Source organism: Phocoena phocoena, chromosome 2 (genome assembly GCF_963924675.1).
Source record: "Phocoena phocoena chromosome 2, mPhoPho1.1, whole genome shotgun sequence".
In the NCBI taxonomy this organism is placed as follows: domain Eukaryota; kingdom Metazoa; phylum Chordata; class Mammalia; order Artiodactyla; family Phocoenidae; genus Phocoena; species Phocoena phocoena.
The window spans coordinates 76,208,147-76,225,573 of record NC_089220.1 but is presented as its reverse complement, the minus strand read 5'-3'; the positions used below and the strand labels follow the sequence as shown (position 1 = coordinate 76,225,573).

The window sequence follows — 17,427 nt, the reverse complement described above, 5'->3', positions numbered from 1 at the left end:
AGATCCCACATGCCGCGGAGCAATTAAGCCCATGTGCCACAGTGTGCCACAACTACTGAGCGTATGCTCTACAGCCCGCGTGCCACAGCTGCTGAAGCCCGTGTGCCTAGGGCCCGTGCTCTGCAGCAGGAGAGGTCACCGCAATGAGAAGCCCGCACACCACAACAGAGTAGCCCCTGCTCGCTGCAACTACAGAAAGCCCGTGCGCAGCAACAAAGACACAAAGCAGCCAAAAATAAATAAATTAATTAATTTTAAAAAATCTTCAAAAAAAAAAAGAAAAGAAAAGAAGAGAAGAGAGAGGGATCAGGAAAGGAAGGCTGACAAAATCTAGATTTTCACTGAAAGTGGCTAACAGTTTCATGGGAGTCCATTATATTATTCTCATTACTTTTGTACACGTTTAAATTTTTTCAGTTTTTTTTAATCTAGAGAATCCAGCAGTCTCTACCAGTGCTATCCAGTAGAAATAAATTACAATTAATGAAATGAAATGAAATTGAAATTACACATGTAATGTAAGGTTTTCTAGCAGCCACATTTAAAAAAGTAAAAAGAAACAGGACACATTAATATTACATTTAATTTAGCCTTATATATGTATATTTTTTCACCTCAACACGTAATTAAACAAAAATTACAAATGAGATATTTTACATCCTTTTTCACACTGCCCCGAAATCTAGCACATCTCAGTTCCCATTAGCCGCATTTCAAGAGCTCAACAGCCACCTGTGGCTAGTGGCTACCAAACTGGCCAGCAAAGACATCCTGTTTGGACTACCTCCTCAGCTTAATTCTTTAATGGCCCCATGTTCTGCCACTGATTCACTGATTCAGGTGAGTCCTGGCCACTGAGTCCTACTAGAAGGTTAGATGAGCCCTGCATTTGTCTTGAATGAAAATAAATAAAGATACTGTGGATGCATCTAAAAGGACAGAGTGCTGGGACTTCACCAAGCTTATAGAACAGGTTTTATGCCTGACTTTGAGTCTGCTTGATGATAACTATCTTTACATGTGTCAAAAGGAAAAGGAAAGTGAATGGGTCAGAAAATACACAGAGGAGAGAAACAAAAAGAAAAACAGATATCACAGAGAAGAAAAAGAAAGAAAATGTGAACCAGAGCATAAGTAGAGAGGCACTATCATGTACTAATAGGAAGGGAAATGCTACACAGGCTGAAGGAGTCCACAGAAACCAATAAGGCAGTCACAGATAATAGAGTGGAGGCCCAAACACAGATTTTGTTTCATGATCTCTCTACAGGACAATGTTAAAGACAAGGCTTGCTGTGTGAGAGAAGATTGGAAACAGGTAAGTCTCAGCCATTGGAATGACTGACAAGCACGTCATTGCAGAATAAAAGCTGGGGTTTCCAGATGACTCCCAAGCCCTTTCAGGGTGCCTCTTGTTGCCCACCCTTTGCTCCCAGATAGCACACACTCACACACACACCTGGCCTTGTGTATTTTCAGCTTCTTCCGCTTGAGCTGCTCATATATCACGGGGATCATCATTGCTGCCCGAAGTTCCCGACGACTTGGTTTGTAAAACTGCCAGGAATAGGCACACCTCTTGCCATATCTTGTGTTTTTAATTATTATCCGCTTTATCAGTTTTGTGTTGGAAGGAACTGGCAACTCTGGGTGGCGACAGGTAAGCATCTGAGTCAGGCAGCTTCTATTCCCTCCTCTTGTCTTCCCATCATTGCCTGTCCTGAGTCCTGATCCTTTGGGCTGGCCAGTGTCTGACCTCTGCCCACCCCATACCCTGAGACTGGAAGGCAAGAGGCTGAAAATACCAGTGCTGCTGTCTCATCTGTTCTCAGGCATGAGAGACAAACAGGAGTTGGAAGAAGAGAGATAATACCTTTCTTTTCGAGTTGAGCCTCAAAGTCATTGATGGAATCATGAGCATTAAGGAATCTGAATGGAAACTGCCGACTGTTGATCACTGACTTCTGCAAAGCAAGAGAGGGGTCATGAGCAGAGGACCAGGAAGCATGGGGAGCATCAGAGGCTCCAGGGACCCGGAAGATGAGATAACCACTCTATTAGATCTGTGGGAAGGTGAGGAAGACCCAAATGGATATTAGATAAAGGTGGAGAAGAATAAAGAAAGATGTCCCGTGAGAATACGAGGAAAGGAGAGGAAGTAACAGAAGGTTCCCTGTTTCTTTTATATCAGACTCCCTCTGAAGTTACTTAAATCACAGAAATGATCTCAGAAAATACAAAGGTAAGTTATTATACTCTATACTCTAAGGGATGATGAACCCCCAAACCTGTCTCCCTCAACCTATCTGAAGCTCCATATCTGTTTACAGCCCATATGGAAATAGCTTGGTGGCTATGACCTTCCCCAGCCACTTAGGAGAAGGCTGGCTCCCTGCCCTTCACACGTACAGCATGCTGGAGTCTCTGGAGCACAAGGTTGTGGTGGCGGGTGCTGATTCCAACCCGCAGCAGGTTGCGCAGATTCCGAAGCATGGCCATGAAGGGAAGCTTCCCACTGTCTACGGAAGGTAGGACATAGGGTGAGAAAAGCAAACAAAGGATGAGTGAGAGAGGTCGGAGACCAGAGCCATGCAGAATGTTCAGGTTGGAGCAAATGAGGTACAAACATATGATCTATCCTACCCAAAATGTTTTAAAGGTCTGGAAAGATAACAACTGGGTTGCCTGAGCTTGGAGCAAAACCTAATCAACACTGTTTATGGGATTAGCTATTTCAATAAACAACTGAGGGTATCACTTTGTCTGCTGGCTCCAGCCCTGAGATTGGGCTCAACAGGCAAAATACATTCTCTAATCCACAGTAATGATTTCCAAAGTTTTTAGATGGCTAAAGAGAAATTTCCTAGTGTAATCTTATAAATTATATACATGTAGTACAATCATTAGTTAATATTTCAAGGCAGGATATACATTTAAAGTAAAGGTTCACCATTTACTGTGAGTGTAAATTGATATTTCAAATAGTCTTCTTGATAATTCTTAAGTTTTTTGGTCAATGTCTTGTATGAGCTGATTAAATAGTCATCATTTTTTACTTAAAGATACGTGAGGGCTTCCCTGGTGAAGCAGTGGTTAAGAATCCACCTGCCAACGCAGGGGACACGGGTTTGAGCCCTGGTCTGGGAAGATCCCACATGCCGCAGAGCAACTAAGCCCGTGCGCCACAACTACTGAGCCTGTGATCTAGAGTCCACGAGCCACAACTATCGAGCCTGCGGGCCCCAACTACTGAAGCCTGCACATCCCAGAGCCCGTGCACTGCAACTACTGAGCCCACACGCCGCAACTGCTGAAGCCCGTGCACCTGGAGTCCATACTCTGCAACAAGAGAAGCCACCGCAGTGAGAAGCCCGCGTGCCGCAACAAAGAGTAGCCCCTGCTCGACACAACTAGAGAAAGCCTGCATGCAGCAACGAAGACCCAATGCAGCCATAAATAAATAAATAAAAGAAAAATGGATCTCACAATCAAATTATTTGGTATATACTACATATTCTCCCTCTTAAGAGATTCAAGATGCATACTGGTGTGTTAAAGGCTCTGAGAAATCTTGTAAAAAAAAAATACAAACTGTTGAATGCATTTAACCCTGATTGTCAAACTCACTGGACCCTGGAAACCTCATTTTAAAATTAGAAACTGTTGAATGCATTTAACCCTGATTGTCAAACTCACTGGACCCTGGAACCCTCATTTTAAAATTTTCTAATTTAATGAATTTTATTCCCGCAGAAGCAGTGTCCCACTTATAGGGAAAGCTCTGTCAAGTGATCAGGGGTGGTCCTGGCCTAGAAGCTGGCAGATGGATGAGCTGGCCCCAGGCATCACATTCCATAAACAAAGCGCAGCACCCAAGCTCTCACCTTCCAAATGTAATACAACGAGGTACCAAACCACCTTGTGGCAGAGAAACTAAATCACTCTTAGAATCACAGACCTGTATTTTCAGAGCTGGAAAGACACCTTAGCAACCATTAAGCCTAATCCCTTAATTTTAGAGTAAAAGGAACTGAGACTCAGAGAGGTGAAGTGATTTGTCCAAGGTCACAAAGCCAATAAACAGTAGCGTTGATGTTAGGACGGAGATTTCTTGACCTTTAGCCTAGCTCTGTTCCTCTATTTTCTATTGTTAAAACTTCAGGACACGGATTTCCCTGGTGGCGCAGGTTAGGAATCTGCCTGCCAATGCAGGGGACATGGGTTCAATCCCTGGGCCGGGAAGATCCCAAATGCCACGGAGCAACTAAGCCCGCGAGCCACAACTACTGAGCCTGCGCTCTAGAGCCCGGCAGCCACAACTACTAAAGCCCACGCGCCTAGAGCCCATGCTCCACGACAAGAGAAGCCACTGCAATGAGAAGCTGCGCATCGCAACGAAGGGTAGCCCCCATTCACTGCAACTAGAGAAAGCCCACATGCAGCAACGAAGACCCAATGCAGCCAAAAATAAATATAAGTAAAATAAATAAATAAAATAAATTAAAAAATTTTTTAAATAAATAAAAAAAATAAAGATAGGTGAAAAAGGGACTTCCCTGGCGGTTCAGTGGTTAAGATTCTGCACTCCCACTGCTGGGGGCACGGGTTCAATCCCTGGTCAGGGAACTAACATCCCACATGCCACACGGTATGGCCAAAAAAGTTTTTTTAATTAAAAAAAAAAATTAAAAGAAAAATAAAATAAAGATAGGTGAGAAAGATTTGCCCTGAAGCAGAATTTCACTTCTGTCACTTTCTTATTGTTCACTTGTCCCTGTGATATTAGTATTACCTTCAAGTCATAGTTTTGTTTTTTTTTTAATTATTTATTTATTTCTGGCTGCCTCGGGTCTTCATTGCTGCATGCAGGCTTTCTCTAGTTGCAGCGAGCAGGCGGGGGCTGCTCTTCGTTGCGGTGCACGGGCTTCTCATTGCAGTGGCTTCTCTTGTTGCAGAGCAGGGGTTCTAGGCATGCGGACTTCTGTAGTTGTGGCACGCAGGCTCAGTAGTTGTGGCTCACGGGCTCTAGAGTGCAGGCTCAGTAGTTGTGGCGCACAGGCTTAGCTACTCTGCGGCATGTGGGATCTTCCCAGACTAGGGACCATACCTGTGTCCCCTGCATTGGCAGGTAGATTCTTATCCACTGCGCACCAGGGAAGTCCCAAGTCATAGCTTCTTAATAATCTTTTTAAGGCTTATGTCAATTTTAGAGGGTTAGTTTGGTTAATACTGAATAATAACTCTAAATCCATTTACAATTCAGAGATAAGCTGCAACAAGTCTCATTATGCAGAAACCAAAAAAGAGTGAGGGGGCCCCATCAATGCCCTTGTACTGAGGAACGCCTCCTCTTCCTCAAGAAGCCTCAACTATCATACATGACACACAAACATGTAACATGAACTAAGTGACTACAGGGGTTCAATCTGTACAGTAAACATTGGAAACATTCTTTCTTTTAGATAAAGGTCAACATAAATAGGAGGTGTGATATTTTTCCTGGCTACCACCCAGAGATGCGTTCAGACTACATTACAGACCAGGCCTGTTAGTCCCCACCCACATCCCAGGCACTAGCCCTACCATCAGCAGCTTTCATTGGGAAAGTGGTGGTACCTTTTTTAAGGTGATGTAAGTCTCGTTTGAATTATAGCTAGAAAGCTTTAAGCCTGCTGGAAGTCCTGGGGTTCTCCAATCATAATACTTCTGATTTATAGACTGTGTAGAACAATTATGTTGTATACACAACGTAAATGATGTGTGACAACCCATGAACTATTGCGTCCTCTGTCAACTCATTAGTTTTGCTCAAATGTTGCTACGTATGAAAGATTTTCTAGATCACTTTGATAAGAAATTAAGTTCAATATCATATTTATTGATATGATACTAGATGAATAAATGAATATTCATCCTACAGATTGAGAAATTCACTGATTTCATTCCAAATAATTCATTAATGAGTTGTTAATGAGCCTCTGGTTTCCAAAGAGGGATCTGTATATCTAATTATATTTTATCTTATATTTTATAGTTATATTTATTTTATTAATTTTCATATCTATATTTATATAATTATATGTTATATAGTTCCTAAAGCACATAATTGATTAGTGCATGTATAAACATTTTTAAAATATATATATATATACATATATTCTGGTATATCCCAAAAATTGTTTCTGCAATAAGTGATCCAGTGGTCTGGAGACCACTGGTTTAGATTATGGGCATTAGTCTCAACCAAGATAAATAGCAGATTTTCAGAGGCAGAGGGAGGAAAGGGGAGATGATGCATACTAGAATCACCAACACATGTTGACTGCCATCCAGGCTCCTTTATCCTACTCTACCCAAAGTTGTATCAACATTGCAGAATAAGTTGTCAAGCATGTGTGTGTGTGTGTGTGTGTGTGTGTGCGCACGTGTGTGTGTTTTAATTCCCATGTGATTCTGATACATACAGCACTAGTGACAACCCCAAAGTGGGAGGAACGATAAGCAGTTAAGCTTTTTGGGCTGCCCTGAGTAACACCTATAAATGGCAGCTTACAGAGCAATAAAAGCCAACTTGGGCTTCTGAAGCTCCAAAATATGAAGTCCAGAAAACTCAAGCAGTCAAATGGGCTACAATCAGGTATTTTTCAACAGAAAGAAGTTGACTTCAAAGATGAAAGAGGACATAAAAGAAAAAATGGAACAGGAAGATCCTTCTATAGTTAAAAATAAACTAGCAAAAGAAACAGACAGAAAGAGAAGACTGAAACGAACTTGGTCTTCCCCATTTGAATTCTTTTTATCAGTGTGGGCAAATTACCTAAAACATCCATGTCCTAAAAAATGGGTTTTGGGGGCTTCCCTGGTGGCGCAGTGGTTGAGAGTCCGCCTGCCGATGCAGGGGACACGGGTTCGTGCCCCGGTCTGGGAAGATCCCACATGCCGTGGAGCGGCTGGGCCTGTGAGCCATGGCTGTTGAGCCTGCGTGTCCGGAGCCTGTGCTCCGCAACGGGAGAGGCCACAACAGTGAGAGGCCCGCATACCGAAAAAAAAAAAAAAAAGGCTTTTGGTGGAGATTCCAGTATGCCACGTACTAGTCCTACCTTGTTTGGATGAGTTACACAGATATTGACACAAGTGAAATCAGATAGAAGGTACTGCTTTTGTCATGTGTTGATAAAGGCTTGTGTATCACCTAACCACGTCTGGAATTATGACCTACCTATGATGCCAGTGCTATTCAAAGCAGGTGCCACTGTTCACTTTGGTGTGGTCAACGGCAGACCTGATAAATGCAATCACTTTCAGTGATGGAACTGCCAAGTAAGAGAATAACTGCACCATGCCATGGAAAGCTTCTAGTCAGGGTCCAAAACATAGAGGCATGAATGAGGAAGAGAGGAAAGAAGTGTGACGGTCAAGTTTACTCTACCGATGAGTTCCTCCCAGACGGAAGCTTTGTTCCCCCACAAGCTCAGCTCTCGCTCCCAGGTCTCTGGCTTAGCAAGCTTCATCCGCTTCCCGGCTCTGCTAGAATCCCAGGGCCCCGGGAGGCGACTTCGAGAAAAGGCCTGTAAGTTGGAGGGGTATCTGGAACAGAGGAGGAAAAACTTAGGATTTCAAAGCCAGCTGAAAATAACTGAGAAAAGCAATGGTGAGTCAGTCAAAGCTAGTGAGTCACATTTAAGGCCAGGTCTGCCCAAACTAATGTTGCTGGGGTCCAACTACAGGGATTGGGGCCATGGGTGTTGAAGAATCAGGCCATTACACGGATGGAGCGTGTGCTCAGGGTACATCTTCTCACCTGCAGCCCAGGAGGGCCTGGACAAGCTGTGCGGGCTCATGGATGTGCAGTCTCTGTACCAACTTCTTCAGGGTGAAACTTGGCTCATTCTTTTTCTCTGACACTGCACTGCAGGTTGCCTCAAACTGTGGAAATATCCACAAGTCCCACAGGGGTCATTCAATCTATGACCATGGTCACTTTCTTCAGAAAACAAAAACCAAGACTATCCTATAACTATGGTAATTTCTTTCCCCAAAGTAGATTTGGGCAAAGAATAGGAATAGAGGGTAAAACTCTCCAACAGCAAGAGCTTCTGTGATGAACATAACAGAGTAGGTCTATAGGGTCACCGTGTTTCATTTACACAAGGTTGAACTATCAATGGTTAACATGGGATGACTGGGTGGTGACAAGCAAGATGGGGCTTGAATAAACAGAAAACACCTTGTTCTTAGAGGGAGGAAGAGGGAAAAGCAGCTCTTATTTAAATCACTGAGATCTGGGGGCTTCCCTGGTGACACAGTGGTTAAGAATCTGCCTGCCAATGCAGGGTACATGGGTTCGAGCCCTGGTCCGGGAAGATCCCACATGCCGCAGAGCAACTAAGCCCATGCGCCACAACTACTGAGCCTGTGCTCTAGAGCCCATGAGCCACAACTACTGAGCCCGCGCATTGCAACTACTGAAGCCCACATGCCTAGAACCCGTGCTCTGCAACAAGAGAAGCCACTGCAATGAGAAGCCCGCGTACCGCAACAAAGAGTAGCCCCCGCTCTCCGTAACTAGAGAAAGGCCGCACGCAGCACCGAAGACCCAACGCAGACAAAAATAAATAAATAAATTTTAAAATAAATAAATAAATAAATCGCTGAGACCTGCAGCGTGTAAATGGAGGCATCAGCACAATGCAGGCTGTGAGGAGTTAAAAAATGAAAGAAGCTGGCTTTCAGAATCTTCTGTTAGAAGAGCTAAGTTTGGGTTGTATTAATAGGATGAAGAGAAAAGACCAATGGACCAACTGAGGATGTATTTTCTTGTAATACTAATATATTTTCCTAAAAATTGATTTTAATGACGATGATGATGAAATCATCACTTACTCAGTGCCAGGTATTGTTAGAAATACTTTAAATACAGTAACTGATTTAATCTTCACAAAAACCCAATGAAGAAGGTACTGCTATTATCCCCATTTTATATGTGAGTAAAATGAGGCAAGAGGGAGTAAGCCATTCAGCCAAGGTTCACAGAGCCAGCAACTGGTGTGGGGGCAGGTGGGGAGATTCAAACCCAGATGGTCTGAATCCAGCTTCTACGCTCTTAACAGCGAAGACCAGTGTCTTGTTATTAAAGTAAAAGAAAAAAACTTTTTTTGTTTGGTTTGTTTTTAAAACTTCCTATGGGAGGTGGATATTTCATAATGTTTTTAACTCACTTATCCAGCTGGATGTGCCATCTGTCAGTAAAGAATGACACCAAGGAGAGCAAAATGGAAATAAAAGGAGCCTTTCCCGGGGCTCTCAAAACCCCATAATCGCAGCTGAGAATTATCCAGGACATTGGCATGTGCCTACCATACCCACTAGTAGTATTTCTGGACCAAATGGAATTCCATTTCTAAACATTAGCTGAGGAAAGACCGTACGTGTATGTTTAGAACCCCAGAACGAGGCACTCACCATCCTCTGTTCATCCTGAAGAGGCCGAATGAACTTTGGCAAGTATTTCTGTGTCTCAGAAAATGTATGCTCCTTCTGTAGGGACAGGACAAGCCATTTTAAAAGTGGAGGCTGTCCCTAGAGAGGCCCATTCCAATAGCCCTTAAGGCCCATCTCTACCACAAAGGAAACTGGCTGGGAAAAAGGCAGGCCCTGCCCTCTCTGCCCTCTGAGCTCTACCCAGCTCCTCTGCATTTCTCTGACTCCTTCTGTCCTGGTGGTAGAAACATGTCAGCTGTTTAAGGAGGTCAGCGTGTTCCCTCATCCCTCTCACTTTCCGGGGGAAAAGGGCCTAGGCTGTGAATGCCCAGGGTAGAGGCAGGGACTCACTGGAGGGCGGGGTGGCCGGCGGGGGCGCCTCTTGGCCCGGTGCTTCCGAGGGTTATACTTAGCCAGCTGGTACTCATCAAACTGGGCAAATTTGTCCGTCATCGCAGCACGCAGGCAGGCAGGCAGGGGCACCAGCCTGTCCTCCTCTTCTCCAGTCAGGAGCTGTCAGAGAGATGAGAAACCCTCAGGAGCGAGACCCTCCAAAACAAAATGAGAGCACTTCATGGGGTTAAGTGACAGCACAGGAGAGGAAGTCCCCAGCCCCAGCTCTACAACGACAATTTCTGTGGTCCTGGACTTGAGGGCAGACTTCTCAGATTCTTATTCTCTTCACTGGAAACACGAGGTCCGGAATAACACTAAGTTTTCTCAAACTCAGTCCAGCCCTTCTCAATCATATTCTCCCTGTTGGGCAACCCAGCCTGGTACCAGGAGAAGCTGTCCTGTCTGGGCACCGGGATTAAGGACAGCTGAGGGCAGGCCAAAGTGTCTGAGAATTTTCTCCACAGATGCAGTGAGCAAAGGAGAGGAAACCAAGTGAGGGTCAAAAGTCAGGGAACTGAATGCCATACCTGGTAGAACCTGGCTACCTGGATCCAATCAGAAGGCAGCTGGACAATGGCACAGAAATATCGTCGCAGGTAGGGGCGGCAGACTGGCAAGAAGGCAGCAATGGCCAAGACTTTGTTGGCCACATCCCGGACATTCAGCTGCCGCCTGGCGTACAGAGATGCCTAGGGCACAGGGTAGGGAGCGCTGGCCTCTCAGCCACTTCTGCACAGCACCATGCCCTAATTTGCTTATCTAATCTGCCTGCATAAAACCTTTCCTGAGCCCTCCATATTGTCTGTAAATATAAAATCCAAGCCTCTTGGCTTGGCATTCTATATCTTCCATGATCTAGCCCTTATTCACCAGTCTTCTCCTAAGTCTACTTATCCCAATTTAAGGGCCTTTAACCTCGTCCTTTTCCCGCTTTGGAAGACCTCCCACCATCAATGTCTATCAAAAACTTACCCAGGGTTCAAATTGCTGATTTATCCTGCCATCTTCCCAAGCTTCACAGGAAACATTTTCCCTCTCTTTTCTGCTTCTGAAACATTCACTATCTGCTACTCCATTTGCATTTATATATTTGGGATCGTTTTTGCTTCGCTAATAATACCATTCCCTAAGAGCCGGGTCCAAGTTTCGTTTTATCTGTTGGTATAACCCTCAAGGCCTAGCATTGTGTACTTAGCCTGTGTACCTACTAAATAAACAAACCCTAGGATACTTTCTCAATCCTATCTTGCCCCACTCCTCAGAGAACCCTAGGGACTGGGCCTCAGGCTCACCCAGAGATCCTACTACCTTCCTAAGTAAAGTTCCTTCAGCCCCTAGTATAAAGCCTCTCACCATCCCCCTCACACACCATAACCAAATTCCCTTCCTCCTAACTTCCCACTCCCATCTCCTCTTTCATGTCACAATACCTTGAGTATAAATTCAGGCTCCAAGGGGGCAAGTTCACTACAGACTTGGAGGAGGAAAGCCTGGGTAGAGTAAGCTGCATCATTTGTGTTTACGTCTGACACCAGAGTAGAACACAGAAAGCTCATAAGAACCATCTGGGAATTGGGAAAGAGAGGGAAGAAAGGAGAAAAGACATAATAAGGACCAACTTAAGCATCCACTCAGGCCAACTTCCAAAGACAGAGAGAATGAACCCAGATTCAGGAGGATGTCTGTCCGGCTGAGAGGTCAGAAAAGGGGATTAGGAAGTAAGAAACCAGAGTTCCTTCCCCTTCCCTCTGAGGAGGGGATCAGCCTTTGGTGCCCACTCTACCCAACTTCCCTAGGCACCCCCACTCCACCATCAACCTCTCCCCAGCTCTGGAACTTTTACCTTCTTTTCCTGAAGGGCCTGGTCAGCAGGCTCAGGATGGGATTCAGAGTCCCCAGGGGTGAGCTTCAGGGTCAGCTCCTCCACTTTCTCCGCCTCTCCCAAGCTTAGACTATAAAAAGGCATTTGAGCCTCTGCCCATTCCTTGTCTTCTGGCTTTTTCTCTCCAGAAGAAGACCATCGACCCTGGGGATAGTGACAGCTATGAATCCCAGCGCTCACCCACAGCCCCTCATACAAGACAGAGATCTGAAAGCAGCATCCAGGGCTAGGAAGAGTCCACATCTACCTTCTAGCACCTAAACTCTTCTCCCCTCACCCCCCAGCATGGATCTGTCCAGTCTGACAAGAGTGATCTCTCAGTATCACACACACGCCCTTTCCCAGATCAACATTCTGAGCTTTGGCTCAGATGCTTCATGATCTTCCGGCTTCTTTCATCTCCTTATGGATGTCACAGCCTAGGAGCCTGGGGCCCTTCACAACACACCTCCCAAGAGGCTATTAAGGTAGTTTTAGAGTCAGAAGAAGGACCAAGTCCCAGATCAATCGCCCAGCAATCGTGAGCTTACCCTCTGAGCCTCAGCTTCCTCATCCCCTGATGGGAATGAGGCCTCAGGCTCAGGGGGATCTCTGGGTGAGCCTGAGCCTCATTCCTTCATACCTGATGGGGCTGTTACAGGATTAAGTGGGGTCATGTATGTATGACTCTTTGCCAATTGCAAAGCCCTAAATAAATGTAAGATGGCAGTAGCTGTAATCCTGACAATGACCCTATGATGTGGATTTTCATTGATCTCATCTTAAAGGTGAGGAAACTAAAGCTTCAAAAGGTTAAGTGTTTTTGAGTAGTATAGTCATTTTCACAGTATTGATTCTTCCAATCCAAGAACATGGCATGTCTCTCCATCTGTTGGTGCTGTCTTTCTTTCATCAGTATCCTATACTTTTCTGAGTACAGGTCTTTTGTCTCCTTAGGTAGGTTTATTCCTAGGTATTTTATTCTTTTTGTTGCAATGGTAAATGAGACTGTTTCCCTAATTTCTCCTTCTGATCTTTCGTTGTTAGTGTATAGGAATGCAAGAGATTTCTGTGTATTAATTTTGTATCCTGTGACATTACCAAATTCACTGATAAGCTCTAGTAGTTTTCTGGTGGCCTCTTTAGGATTTTCTATGTATATATAGTATCATGTCATCTGCCAACAGTGACAGTTTTACTTCTTTTCCAATCTGGATTCCTTTTATTTGTTTTTCTTCCCTGACTGCCATGGCTAGGACTTCCAAAACTACGTTGAATAATAGTGGCGAGAGTGGACCACTCCGGAGAAGATGTGGAGAAAAGGGAACCCTCCTACACTGTTGGTGGGAATGTAAATTGATACAGCCACTATGGAAAACAGGAAACTAAAAAATATTAATAGAACTATCATATGATCCAGCAATCCCACTCCTGGGCATACACCCAGAGAAAACCATAATTCAAAAAGATACATGCACCCTAATGTTCATTGCAGCACTATTTACAATAGCCAGGACATGGAAGCAACCAAAATGTCCATCAACAGAGGAATGGATAAAGAAGATGTAAATACACACAATAGAATATTACTCAGGCACAAAAAGGAACAAAAGAGTGCCATCTGCAGAGACATGGATAGACCCAGAGACTGTCATACAGAGGGAAGTAAGTCAGAAAGAGAAAACCAAATATCGTGTGGTGTCGTTAATGTGCGCAGTCTAGAAGGATGATACAGATGAACTTATTTGCAAGCCAGAGGTAGAGACGCAGATGTGGAGAACAAACTTGTGGATGCCAGAGAGGGGTAAGGGGAGGTGGGATGAACTGGGAGATCGGGATTGACATATATACACTACGATGTATAAAACAGATGACTAATGAGAACCTACTGTACAGCACAGGGAACTCTACTCAATATTCTGTGGTGACCTAAATGGGAAGGAAATCTGAAAAAGAGGGGATGTGTATATACTGTAACTGGTTCACTCTGTTGTACAGCAGAGGCGAACACAACATCGTGGAGCAACTATACTCCAATAAAAATTAATTTAGAAAAAAAAAAAAAGGTAAAGAGTCTTGCCCAAGGTCGAGTGGCTTATAATTGGCAAAAATGGTAGAGGGCTCAGATTTGCCTTTCCCTCAGTCCAAATCTCACGTCTACATAGAAGGAATGTGTGTTTGTCTACCGATCCTGACCTGTATACTAAACGTGCTTATATAGATGTGTACAAGTGGACGTGTGTCTGTACATGCACACACAGGGAAGTGGTACTGTAGTTGTTTCTCATGCCTTGTAAGATCTCAAAAGCACCTGATTGACTCTGCTACTGCAATAGTATATCGGCTCTCCTCCCAAGCAGAGGCTTTCCAAGGACAAAACCTACTTATGCTCTATTGTCCAGAATCTCTGCACTAGATAAGCAGTAAGAGTGATGACGCTCATGAAGACAGCCCTCGGGTAAAAGATGCCTCTGGAAGAGGCTCTGAGGAAAGAAGTTACACAGACACAGAGCAGCACACAGGGACACTGTGGCACTGAAAGCTGGTGACCAGACATTCTAACAGACATGGCTGCAGTGAAGACAACTGTTTGGAGCTATTACCAAAGCTGCTTCCTGAGCTCTCTCTGTGGCAGAGATGGTTTTCAAGACCCTGGGGCAGGTCAGAAGGCCTAGACCCTCAGAGAAGCACTGAGCCCTTGAGGCTGGAGGCTCAGAGAGCAGGTGGTTGCTGGTACTCAGGCTGCACAGGCCAGACTGCACCGTGTGAGGTATCTGGAGACTCTGGGTTAAGGGGCTGGTAGACACAGCGCTCTTCAGAGTGGGGAGTGTGGCCAGGCACCGGTTCTCCAAGGAGAGGATGTCTGAGTGGGTAGACACACGCCCATGTGGTTTCTCCAATGTCTTCAGGTCAGGAAGTGTGGCCAGGCACCGGTTCTCCAAGGAGAGGACGTCTGGGTGGGTAGACACATGCCCATGTGGTTTCTCCAAGGTCTTCAGGTCAGGAAGTGTGGCCAGGCACCGGTTCTCCAAGGAGAGGATGTCTGGGTGGGTAGACACACGCCCATGTGGTTTCTCCAAGGTCTTCAGGTCAGGAAGTGTGGCCAGGCACCGGTTCTCCAAGGAGAGGATGTCCAGGTGAGTAGACACATGCCCATGGAGTTTCTCCATGGCTGGAGCCCAACCAGTATATGCCTACAAGGAGAGAAAGACAGGTAATGAGCAGCTGGCTGTATTGGGAGTGCATGCGTACTGGGACTAAATCTTTCCCATAGTCCTCCTGGTAATGCCAGTGACCTGAAGGCAGAAAACAACCAATATTTGTTTTTCCAGGACTGGGTTCATTCCAAGGATGTATACAGGGAGTATTCTAAGGGAAAGGAGTAGGGAAAAGGTGAGGTAGAAGCTTAAGAGTAAGGAAGTTTAAAAAACAAAAAAAGGGACTTCGTTGGTGGTCCAGTGGGTAAGACTCCGCGCTCCCAATGCAGAGGGCCTGGGTTCCATCCCTGGTTGGGGAACTAGATCCCGCATTCATGCCGCAATTAAGAGTTCGCATGCCGCAACTAAGAGTCCGCATGCTGCAACTAAAATATCCTGCGTGGGGCTTCCCCGGCGGCACAGTGGTTGAGAGTCCGCCTGCCGATGCAGGGGACACGGGTTCGTGCCCCGGTCCGGGAAGATCCCACATGCCCGTGAGCCATGGGCCGCTGAGCCTGCGCGTCTGGAGCCTGCACTCCGCAACGGGAGAGGCCACAACAGTGAGAGGCCCGCGTACCGCAAAAAAAAAAAAGATCCTGCATGCTGCAACGAAGACCCGGCCCAGACATAAATAAATAAATAAATAAAAAGTAAGAGCTGGAGAGGAAAGGAACATGTCTCCACGTGAAGGGGTAAAGGAGACCCCCTAGGGCTATCAGTATGATCCCAACTTAGCACAGGAGCCATACTCGTAATCTGGACTCTGGATTCTTAGCTCCAGAGAAACAAACATTTTGATCAAGTTGTCTATACTCACCAACCTCAACTTCCTTGCCTCCTACTCACTCTTAACCAACTAAATGGGATTCTTTTTCCACTATCCCTCCAAGGCTGTCCTCTCAGGTAACTAATGGCATTCTTCTTACTATAAGAATAGACATATCTTGGAGCTTATCTTACTTCATCTCTCAAGTGGAATATGACCCTGTGATCACTGTCTCACTGAAACTCTCTCCCTTTGACTTGCACGGTGCTGTCCCGGTTTTCCTCTTACAACTCTGATCACACCTTCTTGGGGGGGTTCTTCCTCTGCTCTTCCTTGAATGTTGATGCTGCTTAGAGTTCTTTTGTAACCCTTCTATATACTTTCCCAGGGTGGTCTCACCTACTCTGTTGCTCCACATAACACTGCTATGCTGGCAACTCACATATTTATTCCTTGACCTGGATCTCATCTGAGCTTCATACTCATTTACCATTCCCCTGTTGGACATCTCCACTTGGATGACTCAAAGGTACCCAAAACTCCATAGATCCCAAATGTATCATCTTTCTACCTCTCCTCCAAATCCATTCCTCCTCATTGCCCCCTATGCTTACAAGGGTTTGGTATAAAATAGGTTTGAGTTTGAATCCTGATGGGACCTTGGGCTAGTTCCTTAAACTCTCTGTGCCACAGTTTCATCACAAAACTGAACTAAATGCCTACCTCATAGAGTCGTATAGGAATAAATAAATCAAGCACTTAGAGTTAGTAAGTGTGCAATAAGTGGAAGCTATTATTATTTATTATTGTTATCATCCAATAAATTACCAAATCCTATTGATTCTACTCCCTCAATGTCTCCCAGATCTATCCAATTCTCTGTTCTGCCTGCCACCGTCATCGCTGAAACCCTCCAATCCACGTGGCACACAGTATGTAGATCTGCCTAAAGGAGCTCCCAATACATACCAGCCACCATTTACAACACCTTGTTTATTTCATCATAATAAAAATTTATCTTCTTAGCCCATTTGCCTACTTGTTCCTGGTTTCTCCTTAATAAAATAAAACTCCCTGAGGGTCAGGGCTCCTGTGTCTTATTCACCTCTGCATGCCCAGCATCACACACATACCTGGCTTCTGATCTCCCAGCCTCACCTCTTACTGCTACTCCCATCTAATGTTAAGCTTGAACCATACAAACTGTTTTCAGCTTATGAATTGCCATGGTATCTCTTGACTCTGGACTTTGCATAGGCAGAGGCCTAGAACATTCTTCCTTCTACCAAGACCACCCCCCTTCCCCAGCCCCTCCTTTACTAGGCCAAATTCTACTTCCCTCTCACTCTGAAGGCCTCAGTTTAATAGTCAGTTCCTCCAAGGAGCCTCAGGTGACACCCAGCCCCCAGTCTGGTACAGGTGGTCCTTCTATGTTCCCACACTGTACTTCCTCTAGCATAGAACACATCCTCTGTATTGTAATTGCCTGGTCATTTGTCTTTCATCCCCCCAGACTATAAATTCCTGAGCACAGAGACTCTTTAGCCTTGCTCACCATTGTTGCAACAATGTCTAGTCAGTGGGATTCATAAGCTTCTGAGAATCTGGTGAAAGCCATGGAGGTTTTTCACAGAAAAAGCATGAGTATATACTACTTTGCATTCAATTTTCAGGGAGTCCACCCACGGATCTCCTAGAATCTCCATTAACTACAAATTAAGAACCTC

The 17,427-nt window shown here is 45.1% G+C and overlaps 1 protein-coding gene across 2 annotated transcripts in view; it reads right to left on the bottom strand.

The window, feature by feature from the left end:
* TEP1 (telomerase associated protein 1) overlaps positions 1–14,907 on the bottom strand; it is a 37,906-nt gene extending 22,999 nt beyond the window's left edge. The window contains exons 1-11 of one of the 2 annotated variants that reach the window (XM_065871531.1): positions 14,341–14,907; positions 11,720–11,902; positions 11,307–11,441; positions 10,404–10,565; positions 9,832–9,993; positions 9,463–9,534; positions 7,802–7,926; positions 7,430–7,587; positions 2,410–2,519; positions 1,874–1,964; positions 1,460–1,646 (exon numbers count right to left, since the gene is read on the bottom strand). In XM_065871531.1, coding sequence (XP_065727603.1) covers positions 1,460–1,646; positions 1,874–1,964; positions 2,410–2,519; positions 7,430–7,587; positions 7,802–7,926; positions 9,463–9,534; positions 9,832–9,993; positions 10,404–10,565; positions 11,307–11,441; positions 11,720–11,902; positions 14,341–14,907 — 1,952 coding nt within the window. Of the gene's footprint in view, positions 1–1,459; positions 1,647–1,873; positions 1,965–2,409; positions 2,520–7,429; positions 7,588–7,801; positions 7,927–9,462; positions 9,535–9,831; positions 9,994–10,403; positions 10,566–10,996; positions 11,003–11,306; positions 11,442–11,719; positions 11,903–14,340 lie in introns of both variants that reach the window. The other variant, XM_065871532.1, reaches the window with a different exon arrangement.
* Between the last annotated feature and the right edge of the window lie 2,520 nt (positions 14,908–17,427).